Below are 19,251 nucleotides of genomic sequence, written 5' to 3'. Positions count from 1 at the left end.
TTGCCTTAGCAGCATCCAGTGGGATGCAGCAGCCCATAACGTCCGGGCCCCATATGTGCTGATTCCTCTGGGTACGTGTGCATTTTAAAGAGATTTATTCCTCTTTGGGGAAAAATGACCAGCTGTCCCTGTCAGTGTATGATAGTGAATTTGTATGTAATAAAGAGAAACAGTTCACAACGATGTCCAGGGATAGACCCTTTTGGTCAGTGATGTACAGAGGATGTTATTCTTAGGAGAATAATTGCAGCTGCCCTGGGCAGGCTCTGGCTTATGTGCAGTTCTCTCACGCACTACAGAAAGATGTAGTAGAAGAATGGAGATTTCTTAACACAACGGAAAATGTGGGGAAAGTGTTGTGATGTTTTGAACTGCTGCTGCAGAGAGAATTTGATTGTGCCTTTGTTTTCAGTCTGATGCTCCTGTTTCAGGTAGCAGCTGGAACAACAACTGAGACAACCACGCTGTGCTGCGGCAGCAGCTGACAGGAGAGTGGCGGGCGGCGCAGCAGCGTGTGAGTGCTTGCTTGAAACAGGCGGACACTTCAGCTGTCTGAATGGTGTTTTGTAAGGCCAGAAGATTTCTCAATACCTAACAATGAAAATTCAGGTTGGAATCTTTATTGAAGATGCCAGCAGCATCTTCAAGTGACTATGGACTAGCTGTTTCTGTTGGAGAGGTTTTATGTTAAACAAACAAACAAAGAAAAAAACACACAAAACCAACCTTATTAATCTTTCTTGCATAAGATCACGAAGTATCATCTAACACTCTGAGTTTTCTGCAAGTCTCCCATAATGGGAGCTAATGTTTGGCAGCATGGCAGCAAATAAGGGTGGTCTCAGTTTAGAAATCTCATGTAAGTAAGAGCTTTTGGGCAAGGTGGTGAGTTGTTATTATAGTCCATTTCACATAGATATGACCAAGGCTTAGTCTTTGAGAGTAGACAAAGGCAAGTGCAGTCACCCAGCACCCCATGAGTCAGTGGGAAGCCTTCCTGCTGAGCTGAGGTTGTACAAAAATGTTGGGAAAGTGTACTTCTAGGACTGCTTCTTGATGAACACTGAGTAAAAGAGCTTATGTATTGAGGTCATCCTTGACATAAAACAAAAAAAATACTTCTCTGCGAAATAGTAGGTAGAACAGCAAATTGCTGGAGCAAAACCAACTCTGATGTTTCAGAGTTAGGTGAATAATTTTGGATTCTCATTCATATGCCATATGCCTTGGAGAACTCTGCAGATTGAAATGTGCAGAAGGTCCAATGCTCCTATACCTTGGAGTACATCTCTTGATAATTTTTGTCTCAAATCAGATTAATTTTTGAGGTTGGAAACTTTCCAAGGTGACACTTTGTGTTTTACTTCTTATTCAGGTGACTATTCCTTGTAACTGCCACAAATTTCCTCTTCAGTATGAATTAAACACTTTTCTCTCCTTCTATTTCGTGTCAAAGTCCACACCTCAACAGCACCAACAGATTTAGATAGAGAAATTGGATTTTCACTATTCAGTCCAGCAGAAATTCTGCATTTTTATCAATGTTTAACCAGCTCTGTCTTCTTATAGAAGTTTTCCATGGTCTGTATATCTAAGGAAAAATCAGAGTTTATTTGGAAAACTCTGACCTACATTTCAGGGAGGATTCTGTTTCCCAATCTCGAGATATGCTATGTGTATATCCTGTTGTTCAAAGGCCTGTGGATCATTGCACAAAGTTGAAAAGGAAGTTATATGTTTGGCTGACATATTGCTTTTCTCCTATGGTAACATCCAGATGTGTAGCAAGTCAGGTTTATGAACAGATCACACAGAATGAAGATGAACTTGTCATCCAGTGTCTTGATTGAGTAGACTCAAACTTTGTGGTGGAGTGTTTAAAAAAAAGAAGGATAAATATATAACATAGTGCTGTTTCACTGTAGTATACTTAAAGCAATCTAGTTCTGAAACTTCTTAATTGGGCAGAAGCACAGGACCAGAAACACCCCTGTAGGTCTTGTCCTGGTAAAAATCTGCATGTGGTTTCTGTAATAATGACTGTTAATTTTTCTTAATTTTTCTCAAGAAAACTTCAGTACATTTTCTTATTCTTTCTTTCAATTCTAGTTGTACCTGCCTAGGGTAAAGCTGCCTCTTGTTAAGTACAGTTTTGCTCAAAACCTCCCTTTTTTATTTTTTTCTGACTTGTCTTCAAAGCCGTCTGAGATATGCACATCAAGGGAACCGTAAAAGTACAAGAAAGTTATTGATCATTTGATTTGATTTTTATATGGTGGATTTATTCCTTAAAGGCCCACTGATGTACCCAGACTTAAAATTTCAGGTGGATTTTTGTTGGATTTTTGCCTTGATGTAGGCTGTGGTAGATGTTTACACCAAATGTTCCTTGAGTAACACTTCTGATTTTACAAAGGTCTGGACAAAGGCTTTTTGGAAGGTCAGTTTCTGTTTGCTGCTAGAATAAAGATTACAAGTATAGGGCTTGGTTGGTGTATTTTGATCTTCTGAGAGAGCACAGCTTTTTGTTACTTCAGAATCTGAGAAGGCATTCTGTTAGGAAACTTCAAGTTAGAAAAGTCACGCTCTCTGCAGGCTGTATTGGGTTATTGATCGATTATCGGGCAGTCTTACTACTCAAAGGCCAAATTCAAACAACACTGTAAACTGTTTGAATTTGCTGATAATCATGAAAATACTCCTTAATAATTGTTTTATTTAGGAGGGAATTCATATTCATATGAATTGAGATTCAGCCCATTATGCTTTCTCATACACGTATGACCTGAATAGAAGTAATTTTAAATTGTTATGACTTGTATCTGGATTTAAAGGAATTGAAATATGGTTTTTGCTGACTGTAATATGCTATGGAGCTAGAAAGTGAAATAGCAGGACCTAGAATAGTCTGTTAGGTGGCAGTAATGTAAGGAAGAATACTTGCTGTAAAGGGCACCCTTTGTCTTTCAGTCTCTGCAGGCTTAGGTCAGAGATGCTTGCTCAGTTTCTTTATGAAAATAAGAATTTCCAGTATAGAATTTAGTTATTTATTTATACTGATACCACATGTAGCACGTTCTTTTGTGCGGTTATAGAGACTGCATTCTGACTACATTTTTTGTCAATGTACGTATATTTTGTCATTAATACAGGAACTGTTTCTGTATATATTTATATATCTTGAATGTAGAGATCAGCATGACTTGCCTTTGCCCATTTTCATTCTTTGAATTTTTTCTTAGGAAGCCAAACATGAGTAGACAATAGTCTCATATGTGAAGGGAAGTATACTAGCAAAGTGGAAGGAAAGAAATTCAGAAACATGCCTTCCTTTAGTAGAAAGCCATTCTTCCCAGTATTGTGCTACTCAGCCTTCCTCTGAACAAAGCTACTTCCATAGTATCTGCAGTTCCTGCGTGTAAATCATAGCTTCTTAGAATATTCTTTAAAAGGCTTTTTAAATACTTACTGTCATATAATAACATTTAATGTCTTCTCTGGTCATGTAGGAAGCATGTGGTAGAGTGACCAGACCACTCAATTCCCAGTGTGCCTTCGCTATCCCCTATTATTCTGAATCTCTGAATCATTGCCTTTTTTTTTTTTTTTTTTTTTGCCTGCACACCATTTCTGACTGTGAGCATTATCTCAGCAGTTTCCAACTATATTATTACAATTCGACATACTCAATATCTGTGTTCCTCAAGGTCACTAAAATGAGATACTTACAAGACACTGGCTTGCTTGAAGTAGTTGGGTCTTAAAATTTTTCACATAGTCTGTTATTACATGCCAAGTCAGCCTCAGGTCCTGTATGTGTAATATTCCCATATCCTCCTGCAGTTCTTCAGCTGAAGTCCATGTTTTGCCAATGTGTTACTTCATTTATCATCCAAAAAGGGTAATTCCTTAGCTTCTGCTTTCCTGTTCTGGTCTGATATGTATACAACGAGATCCAATGATGTAGCAAGTCTACATTGCTTTTCTTCTCTCCTCATTAGGATCCTAATGTGTGTAAATCATTGCAAACAATTTAAATAGCCTATATGGCTATCTGCATGAATGAGAAAATTGCATATGATGTATAGATTGCTGTCAGTTCTGCAAGTGTTAATAACCTTTCTTTTCCTACATTTAGTCATTTAAATTTGCGTTAATTGAATTCCTGTCTTATTCTAGTCCTCCTATCAGTCAGGTCAAGAACTTTACATTCTCGGCGATGGAGTTGGCTTATATTGAATTTGAGAAGTAACTTGCAAATGGTCCTTATAATAGATTGCAGCGACTGTGAGGACAAGCAGTCAGATTCTTGATTAGCTGTTCTGCCAGAGAAGAATAGCAATGAATCAAAACTGCGGCCTTCTTCCCAGGCAAGAATTCAGTGTTATTCTAAGGAGCTCTTTTTAAAGCCGTTTTCCCTGGATAGTCGTAAGTAAAGCAACTTCTAAGCAGACAGCATACCCCTCTTAAAATGAAATATAATGCTCCAGGGTACTGGTAAAAGAAAATAGTATTTCTGGTTCAAGTCACATGTAACAGATCGTGGCTGTTAAAACCCTTTGTTGGTAGAATGAATCGGTATTGACCGCATGGTTTCTGTTGCGGGTCAGCTGGAGCATTAGCCTGTCAGTTAATTGGAAAGCTTGTGAGGGGCTTCTCTGTGACAGTGTTTTGTGGCAGAAGAAGAAAGCCTGGGAATAAACTTGGTTATAAACAGTTTGTAGTCGGTAACCCTGACTGGTTTGTACCCAGTTTTGATTGTTGCGTGTGAATTATATGATAGACTAATCCCTACAAGGGATATGGAATTCCTACGGTAGCATGCTGAAGGCTAACGGATTCAAAATAAAATACTACTGTGAAATTCATGCTGTAAATAATAAAAATACAGTTGTAAGAGCCTGCATGAATGCTGTAACTGATTACAGTCTGTGGTTAATGCCTATCACTAGCTTGAGTTAGAACTATAATTTATTTGATGCTGTTATTCTTTACTGATATTGCTCAGATTAATATAAATTTATCTCTTAAAATGCTGCTCTCATTGAAATGGCAGTGTGTGATTCCATATTTATTTTTCAGTGACTTGATAGATGCTAATAAAAAGAAAGAAGAGTATAAAGAGGGTATTTTTTTCCCACTCAGCACTGCACCTGAAAGTCCACATGGGTTTGTGCATCCTTGTTAGCAATAAGGGCTCTACAGCTAGATCACAGTTTGTAACGCTCTTTTGGGTGTATAGTTTAAAAAGAAATTAAAAATTGATCTCACTTGCTGTTAGCTATGTGAGTTCTGCAGGGGAGTGTACCATCATGTGAACCTGGGGAGCGAGGGGGGCTTTTTGTGAGGAAAATAAACAGATGAGAGGAAATGCACACTGAGGAGGTCTGTTAAATAGAGGTGCCGTCTTCATACTGTTGTTCTTCTGGCTATAACTGCACTTTACGTTTTATTATGTCTTGGATCTTTAGAGTTGAATTTTATAAGCCAGTTTCAGAACAATTGGGTCAGCCACCCATTATTCATTCAATTACACACTGCAGCCTTGCTGCTCCCAGTTGACATCTGTACACAAAGCCCGGTTCTTTTTTACGTAACCTGGCCAGCTCCAACGCTGCTTGTGGTTGATGCTGAAAGTCCCTGGGAGCTCCCCAGTCTGAGAAGAGAAATGGCGAAAGAGTTTGTTCCCCTGGCATGCCCAGAGGCAGGCAGGACACTGTTAATGGCATAATTTCACGTGTAGTGTTTCGCGTTTTGCCCCTGTATTGCTGGAGAGGAGGTTGTTAAGGGAGAAATTGGAGAATACTACGTGGGAAATGTTATTAAACCACTTGTGTGGGGCTGGCCAGCTGTATTTGTGTTTGTTGCTTTGCACAGGCGTTAGCTGACAGTGCTATAAGCTATTTCTGAGGGGCCTGCCTCATCTGGAGCTGGAGGGATCCCGGCGTGCTGTGGTGTTAATGAGGTGCTTGGCCTTGCTGTTCTGCAGGCCGAAAAGGTGTGCGCACCGTGAAGCAGGGCATTAGGGAAAGCAATACAATTAGCTTCCTCATTAACGCAATTAAATGATGTACGAGCCAGCTGGATTCTGCCTCTGAGTCTGTCTTGCTTCCCGTGTGAAGCTGGGCCGGGTATTACAGCCCAGTTCCTGTAGGTCTCACTAACTGAATGCAGCTCCAACCTGGTGTAAGTTGGCATTAGGATTTACAAGAGTACTGGCTTTTGAAGAGGAACTCAGTAAGTGCTGTGCTTGGAAAATAGGAATTAGCAAGTTCTAGAAAGAAAAACTGAAGTGCACAGAGGTGGGCAGCAGGGCCTGTGTGCACATCGAAGTGGGCACTGGGTGTTAATGTGCATCCTGAATGGCGGCGCCTTTGTGTTTCTGTCACCTGGAAAATGAATACAGAGCTGCCTTATCTTGCAAGGGTATCATTGAAATAAATCCTGTGATGTTTCTGAAATGTTTGGGTACTTCAGCGATGAACACTAAAGAAAGGCTGAGAAATAGATTAAAGGTTCTTTATTCAGGAAGAATATCACTCTTGGGCTGTGAAAGGAGGAGAATTTTTACAATGCAGCTAAAAGGAAGAATTGAAATGCTGCTGATGGGGAGTGCTGACTGTCATGTACACTGAATTGAGGTGTCATACGGAAAAGAAAATGGTGCCTGATAATGTAACTGAACACTGTATAAAATGTACACCTACAAAATAGGAGGGAGGGAACTATTACTGTGGCAAGAATAATGTCTATACTCACTCCTGGCCTTTGATTTGGCTTGAATCTTTGAACTTTGTTAAAATGTAACTCGTATCTTTAGTGCTTGTAAATAAATTCCCAGAGTTATTTTATGTTCAATAATATAAATTCAATAAAGTGCTAAACTTATGTGGTTTTGTTTATGGAAGAGAATCTTGGATTTGCTAACATAAGCATAGATTATGCTCAAAATCTCAGATGAATTTCGAATCAATTTGGTACAAATATTTTGCAGGTTTTCATTAAACTAAAGAAAAAGAGTAGTGATATTTAAAATTACCATGAGAACAAATGACTGCCTTTTTTTTTTCCTGGCAGAGTTAGAAACTGGGTTGTAAGAGGATAGTTGAGTGCCAACTCAGCTAGTACTGCCTTTTTGTTAGGTGTTTGGTTGGTAGCCTAGCAAAGAGCTAGCCCTGGACCCTGCTTTGAACTTCTAAGATACAATAGTTACACAAGTAATCATCACTGTGGTTTAGATGGCGAAATGTGTTTATTTTATAACCTGATAATTAAGAACTGTAAAGCTACTCTATAAATCAGTTTGCAAACAAATGGGATTAAGTGGATAGAAGTTGGATAGAAATTTATGGATTTTATCTTGATTTTTGTCTTTTTGTGCTGTTATGAGTCATCTGAAAGCCTATGTGCTTCCATATGAAAATGTGTCTTGTGAAGCAGACCGTGATGAGCAGAGAAGGTCAACTTTGTTTTATTTTATTTTAATCCCTTCTAGCCTTCAGGAAAAAGAACAATCGTTCAGCACGTCCATTAAAGAAACTACTGCCAAAGTAAGTACACGTCAGTTATCAGTTTTCATTTTTCTTCAAAATATTTAGAGAAGCAGATAATATCTTGCATTTTAATAAATTGTCTGTATTTTGGAAAGTTTGTTTTGTTGTGTTTCTTCTGAACAGATTTTGCATTTAAATGTTTCTAAACAGACACTCTATAAAAAGATACTTACATTTGGACAGGCCACAGAGATTATTTCCAAGGAAGCAGATGGAGTAATCTATTGTTTCTTGCCTTATGTTTGCCAGGGAGCAGTCTTGTTGCTGGCCTCAATTTAGGAAGAGGCTCCTTTGCTTTCTTTTCATGAAGCGCTGACTCTGGTCATAGATGTTCCCCCTCTTGCTTCTTACTTTCCTACCTGACTGGTTTGGTTGGAGTGAAGGAAGAATATTAATATAGTTCCTCTTTTTCCCTCTCCTTCACTAATAATAAACCAGTAATCTATTTCTCACTCTGTCATAAAAACGCCAAAATAATTGTTGTGGTGTATTCGTCATACTTCTGTTTTAATCAGAGATGTTACACTCTTCTTTTAGTTCTCTTATTTCTCATGGTCCTCCTTCTAAGAAAGACTACAGAATTCTCCTTTTTATCACAAAATGCTCATTGTGCCTTAGAGCATCTTTGCTCTGGAGTGCTCTAGGAAGGAGGTTTATTTATTTTAGCTAATTCTGATAGATATGTATGGAACAGGAAAGGGAAAATATATCTATTTTTTAGTCATTAATTAATTCATTCTTGGAAATATATATTTTTTTTTTTAATGCTAATTCTCTAATAGAAATAGTTCTCCAAAATTAGTGAAAAATTATCCTTTGTACTCTGTTCTTCATAATCATTATGCCCAACACTTTTAGCATCCACTGTTAAAAAGGCTGTTGACTACATCTGAATACCTCTCCCTCTTCCTCCTCTCTTACTTTATTTTGAGTTCATTCTCCTCTATTCTTTGCATATTCACACCTCTTGGGAAATATTAGTATAGATGTTATAATATGACACTCCCCCCTTTATTTTAATGACTACAAATAAAGCGGCAAGGAAAAGATTGCAATTGACCTACAGATGAATGAAATGAATAAAATGAATGAGAGATTTGGTAGCTCAGGGTGATTTGTTGTTTCAAGCTACATGCAAAGTAAAACATAAATTATAGATTTTGCCATTTCCCCTGAAAATGTGTGCCTGTACATTTTAAATTTTTATTTTATAACCATAGTATCTAAAGAGTTTTTAAATAAGAGCTGAAACATTGGGTAGCAAGTGAGAAGTCTGTGTGGTAGAATTCCACAGCATATTTGTTTCTTTAAATATTCAGTAGGTAAAATATTATTTTAATTTAATTCCATTCTTGTGTGATGGCTTTTATTTATTAGAGAAGGCAAATAAGAAGCAGATAATCAGACTCCTACAAATCATTTCTTATTTGATTTATTCAAATCATCTCATCTTATTGTTTTCTTCTCAATCTGAATAGAGATGGTCTTTAAAACCTTTTTATTGTATGGGGAAAAAGCTACTTTGTCAAAGGCTTCTTCATTCCCCCTGTACCGCAAGTATTTATGTGGCCTTTTCTGCCTTAACTATGTTATTTTCAGTTGAGGCTGCAAAAGCTAATATTATTTTGTTAGTGAAGGGAATAATCCCCCTTACCCACATTTTTTTCTTCAGAAATTAATATGTGCTTTTGCACGTGGCAAAATTGTGCTGTATGGGAAATCAAGGCGGACTCTTCCTTTCTTCAGACAGTGCAAAGAGAATTTCCATGTCTTTTCTAAACTACGTCTATAAAGAAATGTGAAGGCTACTTAAAATTCTTTTTTTTTCCTTGAGATGGTTGGAGGAAGAGTTAATTTCAGTGTTTTAGTCTGTGTCCTTCTGCCTGTTTCTGCCACTTTAGATTAACATCATACACTGGCAAGATGGAAAAGGATGACAATGGGTAAATTTGATATTTTGCTTCTTTTCAGCTTGATTTCACATACCTTTGCTGAACAGCATCCTACTGTTTTCACATAGTTTGCCTTCTTGAGGAGTGTTTATATATCTGAACAGCAGGTTTGTAGGATTTATTCCTAAATAAGAGACTTTTTTTTCTTTTATTTTTTTCTGGAAGTCTACAAAACCAACCAACCAGTAAAACACTGCAGAGGATTTTTAAAATAGATGCTGTAATATTGGTCTGTAAAGAACTGGAGCTCCTTGTCTGATGGAGTGCAGCAGAGCTGGTCACTGGGAACAAGGCAAGGGCATTGCTGGGGTTACGAGCGTTAAGTGCTGGACATGCAGATGGTTAGATGAGGATAGCGTGTTGAAGTGGAGCGAGTGAGGGTGCTGTTCGTGAGCATTTGTCATCTTTGTTAGGTAAGAAATAAGCTTTCCTCAGTGGCTGAATAAGCTACTGTAATGAATAATAGTAACTGTTATTAGGATAAAAGACTTAGAAAAATTTAAAGGAGTTGGAGCTCACAGGGTAGAATTGATGTAATGTAGAAGCAGAGCTATTAGTTTAGAGGATGTTAAATTATTTTGCCTTGCCCAGTGTTTCATTTAGTTTTGTTGAACTATGCCATGTGATAGCTCTGAAGATTAATGTTTTTCATTTATCCACAGAACGCTTGTGACATAGATACATGCAGAGGCTCAGTAATGTGCTTATCTCATGTTCCAGAAGAATCATCTCTGAGTTACAGGAACGTCCTTTCGGCCTCTGGTCCCTACCTTTGGTCCATTAATAAAGAGTGCCAGCAAGCTTCGTTCTGTGACAGTACTGCTTACAAAGTGGGCAGTGTTCACTAGAAACTGATTAAACCTCCTCCCAGCTAATTTTGCATAATTGCCAAACAGCTGTCTACTGGTAATGACTCTGAGTTACCACCAGCATGGGCTGTATTCATGCAGATTTCCTAGAGCTGAAAGATCCTGATCTAATTGCAATTCACTGAGCCATTCAGTACCCCTAAAGAGAGAACACTGCTTAGAAGGAAGTCATTAAAAACTTTAAGATTTATGTTGGAGATGTGCGACAGAAATGGCCTTTGGGTTCTTTGGGTATGTTTTTTCACCTCTGACAGGTTTGGGTTATTTTAACATTTAAAATATATCAGTAGGCAAGTCACTTAGAAGGCGGTACTAAAATAAAGTGAAATATCTGGGAACTGAAAAATTATAACAGGTGAAGAAGTGATGAGAAATATGTTTTTAAATTAATAGGGAGACTGAAGTCTTTACTGCTTGGAGGATAGTTGTGTTGATAGTTGACTCAAGAAAAAATCACGATGTATCTATGATTATAACGTGCTGTCAGCTAGAGCAAGAGGTTATTAACCTTTTACTAAGATTTACAGTTAGTGTCATATCTGAATTCTTATAATTATGCAAACATTAGTCATTATCGCTGTAGGGCTCTTAAAAAATAGCGTGATAGCTGTGCTTTTGTTAATATGCATGGTATATACACTTGTTTTTGAGAAAAAAATATCAAGAAGAGTAGGGAAACTTTCCTCTGGAGATTTCATTTCACATCTCATCTCTTCACGACTGGCCTGTCTCTTTCCTGAGTATTGCTTTGCCCTTGCTTCCAGTGAATGCAATGTTTTCTCAAGTGTCAGCTACAATTCTAAGCAACTACTTGATATCTGCCTTCAGAACAAGAGCATAGGCATTAGTGAGATGGATTTCTCTGTTCATTTTGCTTTCCTTTGCAAATGATGCAGTATGGAGTAAGAACAAACACTTTTGAATGTGTAGTTGTATGATCTGTGTACAATATACAAGGTCATTCTGAGGTGGTAATATACACTTACAGTATAGAAACAGTTGAACTTCCTTTCTTTTTATCTTTTTTTTTTTTTCCTCCCCTATATCTCTCCATGTTTCTAATAGCAGTTATGATCGAAGGACTTCCAGGTAAACAGACAAAAGAGAGAGAGAGGGAAAGTCGGAAACCTGAACCGAATTCAGCTGTGTCTCCTGATGGTGAAACGAAATACAATGTTTAGCTGTTACTGCTTGTTTAGAGAATGACAGCTGGTTTTTTTTTTTTTTTTTTTTTTTTTCCCCAGTTGTGTAGCATGCTATCTTCTGTATAAAAATCACTGGGCATTCTGCATTATGAAGTCTTAAACTCCAAACACTGTCTCATTTACATTCCACTCATTCTAGGCATCACTGCTAACCTGAAAATGTACAGCGTGTCAGTTGGCCTTTCTTCTAAATAAACCTCAGTATCTAGTGGTGAAACATGTCCTTTGCCATCCAGGTAGCTAATGCTAATAATGTTCTCTACTTTTATAACAGAATGTGTGGCAAAGCCTGGAAATCTTGATTCATCTTTGATATTTCTGTAAATACTTCACTTTTTATTAAGCTTCTTTACTGTGCTGTAGGATGTTATGTCATGTCTGTAAACCAAGAACATTTGAAGCCCCGTTTAAATTGCCTTGTATTTTTACATGAATGAATTATATATCATGGCTGTCTTCCTCAATCTAGGTTTGCACAAGTCAGAAGCTCTGCAGTACTTTGAGGAGGAAAGTGAGTGATATTGAGACTCAACTACCCGCTCTACTTGAAGCCAAAATGCTGGCTGTATCAGGTAAGTTTGAAGTGATGAGAAGGACTTACACTGATGAGTAGTGTGTTAGGCCTTTACACAGCTGAGCCTTCTTGGAAAAGTCATTGATCTGCACCTAGCTAGGTGCCTTGAAGTCATGGCAAGTCTGGCAGAACCAGGCTGTGTCACGTCTTCTGTAAGGTGCTTCAGGCCTCTCTCCACAGATGGAAACTACTGGCTAAGAGAATTCTGTGTGGTAGGCAGTAAATGGGCAAAGAACATGATATTTTTCCGTAAGTGAAATTAGTAAATAATTATCAATAGCTTTTCCTGGACATTACAAGTTAAATGTTTGAGCTCTCTAGCTAAGAGTCATAATAAATTTATAATAAAGGTGTAATAATTGCAAATATGGCTGTAAATGACATTTAAAACAGAGGAAAATAATTGGCTGCTACTGCTATTCAGATCATTAAACAACTAATGTTGGCAGCAAAAAAGCAATTTGGTTCTTGGAGCACTCGTGCATGTTATTTACAACCAGTAAAACACTGAAATGTGATTACAGTCTGATTCATAATGGTTTTACATGCCAGTTACTTGGGACTGGTGCACGTTTACTAAGGAAAAAAAAAAAGTGCAGTTCTTTCTCTAAGTTTGAAGAGGTGACTTTTCTAATTCAGCAAACTGTTTGCAAATGTGTACGTATATGTTTCTCCACCAGACACCCGTCTCGGAGGAAGCTGAAGAGAAGGGAATGTAGACTTGGGTATAAGAAATATTCCAGTGTTACACTAAAGAAAGAAGAACAACTAGGGGATTTTTAATATGTGTCAGAGTGACGTCTTATATCTATCTGATGGTCATTTACCTTCTCAACTAGATATTAGGATCTTGTAACTGTGCACAGAATGATTTTAAATTGAAACCATGTGCAGTGTCACATGGTTTGTTTGACAGAAGTGGATAATGTCAGATTTGAGCAAAATCCTAAAGGAAATTAAAGACCAGATCTTGTAGTGGTCCTGAGCATGGTCAGTTTCTTTGTTCTTCATGACTCTTTTTAGAATGGAAACCCTATTTAATTCTCTGTGTCCACCTACAAGGTAAGCTGAATAATCACCCTTTTCTGCCCTTAGGCTATTTGAATGTAGGTAATTTTCTTGCTTTCAGAAATGGGGTCAAAGTTTTCCCCAGCCATTGTATGGCTTTATTGAGAACAAAATAGCCCCCAAACTGGATATGCAACTGCTTCATGCTGCCAGCAGGAAGCAGTTGGCCAGAAAATACATACTTCAGTATGACACTTTGGGAGAGTTAATGAAAACTTGAGGACTACTTCCAAAACATTCGTAACAATATTTTATACTTGTTAGCTCTTAAAAGAGGTTGCTTGTTTCAGGGATGAATTCAAGAGACAATTTAATGCTGGTATTTCTATAAATTGTTTTCTCAGTACTATGACTATGATTGCTTTTTCATGCTTTTTAAGAAATGTTGGTACTATTTCTTGGTACTGATAAGAAGCGCTATTTCTTTTTTTTTTCCTTACTCTGAAAAACTCTTACTTCAGGGAATTTTAATGACTGTGAACAGTACAATCTTAAATTGTCGCTAAGGCAAAAATCTTTTATTATCTTTCTGGGAATTTTGCCTGAACAGAATTTGTAGGCTTTTTTTCATTTTATAATTTCATATACAGCATCTTTCATGAACATATTTGAAAACCTCTGACACCCCCTTTCCATCTTGTGACTAGTTAGCTGTTAAAAACAAGCACCCACTGTTATCACGTCCTGGCATTTGGTGCTACAAATTGAAGCACATCAAAGTCCACCTGAACTTAAGCAAATGCTTTTTTTACTGTGTGAGTGATCGAACAGTGGAGCAAGGTTGCCCAGAGACATTGTGGGGTCTCTCACAACTGAAAATCTCGTAGTAATGCCATTTTAACCTATACTTTCACACAGAATAATTCTTTCTTAGCTATAGTACGTGTAAAAGTAAATCCAAAAATTGTTTAACTCATGTAATAGACGATGAAAAGCACCAGTGATATTGAGAGAATGCTTCACTTCTGTAAATGCTTTCTCAGGAAAATAAGCATCCAGAAGTTTTTCTGTATTCAAGTGGTTTACTTAGAATAAGGTTGTAGGTGGAAGCCTTCTCAAGAACATCTGGAAATTGGTTTTCAATCCTTGCCTTGCTAATAAGGAATGTGTCTGGACTCATATTCAAAGAGCAGTTTGTCTGAGGCATACTGGACTGTAAAACAACAGAGACACGTCTATGATCAAAAAAAGTTCCAGATAATCCCTGTCTAAAATTGTGTGTATTGACATCAGTAAGAGGGCTTTGTGACTTAATGTGTGGTTATCAAGACTTAATTATTGATGTCTCCGAATCTGGCTAGCTTCCATAGCTGGCTAGCTTCCATTCCTAGAGTACCCTAGGAAACATAATTGTATAGACATGCAGCACATTGTACCACACTTCCTGGGTTTCTTTCTTGTTGTAAAAATTAGGGGTTTTCAAGTCTGGCTTTGTAGGAAGCTGGTGACTTTAAGCCTATAAGTGAGCTACTTTTCTTTTTTCTTCTTTTAAAGGGGGAAAAATTTAAAATACAGGCTTTGGAGAATGAAAATGTCTGGAACTGCAAAACAGAAGAATGATGAAGTAGGGTGTTAGATGCCTTAGATGTGTGTGTGTGTAAAGAGAAGTATTGAAATTTTAAAAGAAAAACATGAACTTCTGGCATATAACCAAACATGAATTGATATTGCGGAGAAGCGAGGAAAAAGCTGAGATGTGTAACTTTAATGAGGAACAAATTATACTGAAATAGGCAAGGAAGGGGAAAGGTATTGCATTGTATACCAAAAATGGGTCTTCTGAAGCTCAGGCATAGATGCAAAACAATGCAATTTAATATCCCAGTGTGAAGAGAAAATACCCAAGTAGTTCCTCGTTGCTACCATCACAAATGGAAGATAACCGAGGCTTTCTGAGTAAACTAATAGCATCAAAAGCATGGAATTAATAATAACGGTTGGTTGTTTATAACAGATAGCTGATTGTAAGTTGGGAAGGAAGCACTGAAGATGATGAAACGCATTAATGAAAGGTGATGAAGGCAATTTGGCAGTGGGGGAGGTAGAAAAACATACAAGGGAGCAAGTATTTTAGATGTGATTTTTGTTGTTGGAGGGAACTGGTTGAATATCAAGGGTGAAAAGTAATTCTGTAACAGCAGACACTGTGATGTAGTAATGGCACTCATTAATGCTAAATGTAGAGTAGTATGCAAAAGATACAGGAATGACAGAAATTGATGTTTTAAAGACCTGAAAGTTGAAAAGAAATTCTGCAAATAAATAGAAATATTTTAGTCTTAGCTCATGAATTGATAAAAACAGAAAAGCCAGGATGCAGAATGAATTGCAGCTGGTAGAGAAACTAGTTGGGAAGAAACGATTTGCTAAATGTGGAAGAGGAAAGAGTAAGAATGAGTTTGTTTTTTTTTTTGTTTACAAAACTTAAAGTGAAGACAATGAGCAGTGGATAATATAGAGAAGGCTGAGGTTGTTCAGTTCTTGTCATTCATTTATGCCTAACACATGGATACTCATCCCTTAAATAAGACATAGTTAAGAAATATGACTCCACCTTAAAAATACTGGACAAGATTTAAGAATATATTGCATGTACATATCCCCTGAACTGACATTCAGCTAACAGAAGGTTGCTCAACAGCCCGGGTATACTAAAATGTTAAAAGGTGAGAGAATCTTCAGTTGGGTAATATGCAGCTTTAAAGGCAGCCTTGGAATAGTAGGAGATACAGAGGCAATTATTAATAGTATATATGTATATGAAACGCAGTAAACATAAATTTTGGTGGACATACTTAGGAGTTTTCATTTAGTCTTGGAAGCTTTAGGCAAAGATAAATGGTATTTCTACTGTTTTTACTGTAGCAGTTGGATCAGTCATTCAAATAATTTCCTCAAATAACAATGCTAATGGATACTGAAAACAACTGTTTTCCTCTGAAGAGATGTTGCATTGTTTTCATTCAACATAGCATTTTCTGTGAGGAAGCAGTTAGTTTTAGGGGGTTTGGGAACAGTGTCAAAGCTAAAAGGCGTCTGAATGCAATTGCATGTATCTTGGTTCATGTATCCCTAAAGTTAGATGAACGTAAGAATACAGTTATTAATACATTGTCAGATCTTACATGTGTCATGATGTAATGATTTGGAAAGCTTGATGTGTACCACAGCCTTTAATGGTTACCTGGATAGCTTCATACAGCATTAATGTTCTGTATGAACTGCATTGTCTGTTGCTGTCACGCTGATTTACAGTATTGGTGTATTTGCACCAAAACATATGCAAATGTAGCTGATCTTGTTTTGAGAGAAAAATACCAGAATAAATGCAATGTAAGCATAGCAATTCTATTATTCCTGACAGTCTAATACCTTAATTTTAAGATTGTATAATAAAAGATGCAGTAAAGACTTTAGAGATGATGCCACATATGTAAAAGTTCTTCTTTGCTGTTATTTTTTCCTTGGAAGGAGTGTAAAACTAAGTTTGGAGGACAAAGAAAAAGGGGGTGGGTGCATTCAGATTACTGAAGGTAGTAGAATAAATATAGTAGATTGATTACATTATGTTGAGATTTCATATGAAAAAAATATTCTTGAAAGTTAAGAGCTATTTGTATCAACAGTCAAAATTCAGGTCCTTCATATCAGCAGCTCCTTCACTTCTGGTTGGCGTTTGCCTATTGTCATAAATAACTTTAGAGTTCATACTCCCAAGATGCTAGTCCAAAATTTTTCTCCAAACATAATTAGCAGAATCGTATTATATTGTACATGATTTTAAATCAGTAGCTTTAGCTAATTATAACTAACAAGTACTCTTGATGGCATGAGATTTTACTGTTGACATATATATTTGTGAATACTTATTGGTGAAATCTTTTGGGTTACCATTTAAAAGATGTTGTATAAATTAAAAACAAACAAAGAAGTAGCTTAATGTCAGTGCTTAGAAACCTGTGTGTGATAATTATAACAATTGCTTCTTAGAGTAGCTCCTAACATGTTTATAAAATTTCTGTCATCAGGTGTGGGAAGAATATGGCAGAACACGATACTATGTTCTTTCTGTTAGCATGGTGGGCATATGTAGCACAAAATTTTTTGGGGAAATAAATTGCAGATCAAATAAACCTAAACCAGTAAGAAAATTCAAACAGGATGGTCTGTAAGCAAGTGTGAATGTAACTGTAAAAATATTAGTAAAATTTATTTTCCTTCTGTAGGCTGATCTGCAAGCAATCAAATCATATGTGAGAAATGGTACATTTCTCTTTTTTTCTTAGAGAGAAAATAATTTGGAAATAGGAGGAGGGATGTAAACTAAAATGTATTTTTAGCCATCATTCGGTCTGTTTCCTGTATGTGAATAAAATACATTATGTTTGATAAATATTGCAGTTTTTTCATGTGCTCTGTGATTTTTTTTCCCTCTCTTGGGAGTGCCTAAAGTGTAGGACCAGATAGCCACAGAGTGGCTATTGGGTAGCTAAGCAAATGTGAACGAAAAACTGAATTCATTATGTAGTTGCCTGTGTGATGCACGTCATTAACTTTCTCTATGTCTCTGCAAATGCAAATTAGATCCAAACACAGAAGCTAGTAAGGTGATTTTTAAAGTAGTTAATATATATATGTTTTTTAAAAATATATAAAATACATATTTATATTTATATTATACTATATAAAATATATATTTGAAAATATATATACTCTGATTGATACCAGTAGGATATCTTGTGTCATCATCAAATAATTAGCACTATCTCAATATCATTAAATACCTGCAAATGGGAGGTGACTGGAAATACTGATTTCCAGTAGAATGATTTCGAGTAATATAACCAAAAAGTGTTTTTCCCCCTCTTATTCCTGCATAGAAGTGTAGCTTAGAAATAACGTGACATAAATGCTAAACACAAAATTTGATGCTGGTGCTGTTACCTCTTTGCTTACTCAGATGCTTATTTAAGTTCTGCATGGCTCGAACAGCAATTGTAAGAAAGGATTAAAAAAAAAAAAAAAAAAAGAAAGAAACCAGCCTTCCAGCTTTGGAAGTAGGCATTTCTGTTGGGAATGAGTATGCTAGAGAGGGGACCAGTCAGACTGGAAGATGTCAGTAGAGGCTGAAGGAACTTCTCAACCATGCATATGTGTGTTTTGGTAATGTGGATGTCTTGGTTTCATTCCTTTGCTACCTTCTGTCAATTCGTGCAGGTTAGGTATGGTCATAAAGTTGTCAACAAGATGTTGATACATTCCCCTGCCATGCTAGATACAGCTTTTAATATCTTCTACTGGAAGGGGATGGTGCTCTCGTTTGTATATTTAACATTTGAGAAGTACTGTTGGGTACAGGTGGGGAATCCAGCTTGTCTTTGAGGCGAGAATACCAATGCCTCTTTATGCCTTCTTGTGAAGGCGTAGTTTTTTGGTGAATTGGAGTCTCACAGGGACCTGTGTCTTGTCAGATGACAAAATTGGTTCTCCACTTTCAGCATCTTGCTTCCAGCAGCAGTTTGGATTGATGGCTCGGTGGCATGTTGAGATAAATTCTTCTTCATGCCCACCCATATCACAATGTCCTGTGCCAGCATACAATGCTGCTTATTGGCATGTGTTCCCACAATGCTCACTTCATGCTTCACGAACTGAAGTTTTCTGCTGTATATTGCTACGAGTGATGTACTTTTTGCAAGCCTGTGAACCCATTTAAAAAATAACGCCTGTGAGCCCCTAAAGCCAACTCCTAAACAGTCACATAGACCTCAGACATCTATGTAATTTGTCTTTTTATCTTACTTCCAAATGAGAATGCTGGGTGTTACTGGCTTGCAGTGAAGTTCCAAGACAATTTGTAGTAGCTGAAGCTCTAACACGATATGTGACCAGACAGCAGAAAATCATTGCTTCTGTTACAGCAGCCAGTCAGTCATGTAGCAACTTACTCCGTTTCTCCCCTGTTACCTAACCTGCTCTCCCTGGAGGAGAAGAGAGGGTAGAATAATCTTCTTGGCAGTTCCTTTTCTG

The 19,251-nt window shown here is 37.2% G+C and overlaps 1 protein-coding gene across 10 annotated transcripts in view; it reads left to right on the top strand.

The window, feature by feature from the left end:
• Positions 1-19,251, top strand: part of DISC1 (DISC1 scaffold protein) — a 200,414-nt gene that overhangs the window by 74,337 nt on the left and 106,826 nt on the right. For all 10 annotated transcript variants that reach the window (XR_014690915.1, XR_014690916.1, XM_084513139.1 and 7 more), the window contains 2 exons: positions 7,496-7,550; positions 12,049-12,151. Coding sequence is in view for 8 of the 10 variants with exons in the window: in XM_084513139.1 (XP_084369265.1) it covers positions 7,496-7,550; positions 12,049-12,151 (158 nt within the window). In the remaining 2 variants the exon portion in view is untranslated. The remainder of the gene's footprint in view (positions 1-7,495; positions 7,551-12,048; positions 12,152-19,251) is intronic.

The sequence above is a fragment of the Aythya ferina genome (genome assembly GCF_964211825.1).
Source record: "Aythya ferina genome assembly, chromosome: 3".
In the NCBI taxonomy this organism is placed as follows: Eukaryota; Metazoa; Chordata; class Aves; order Anseriformes; family Anatidae; genus Aythya; species Aythya ferina.
This window is presented reverse-complemented; position numbering and strand designations above follow the sequence as displayed.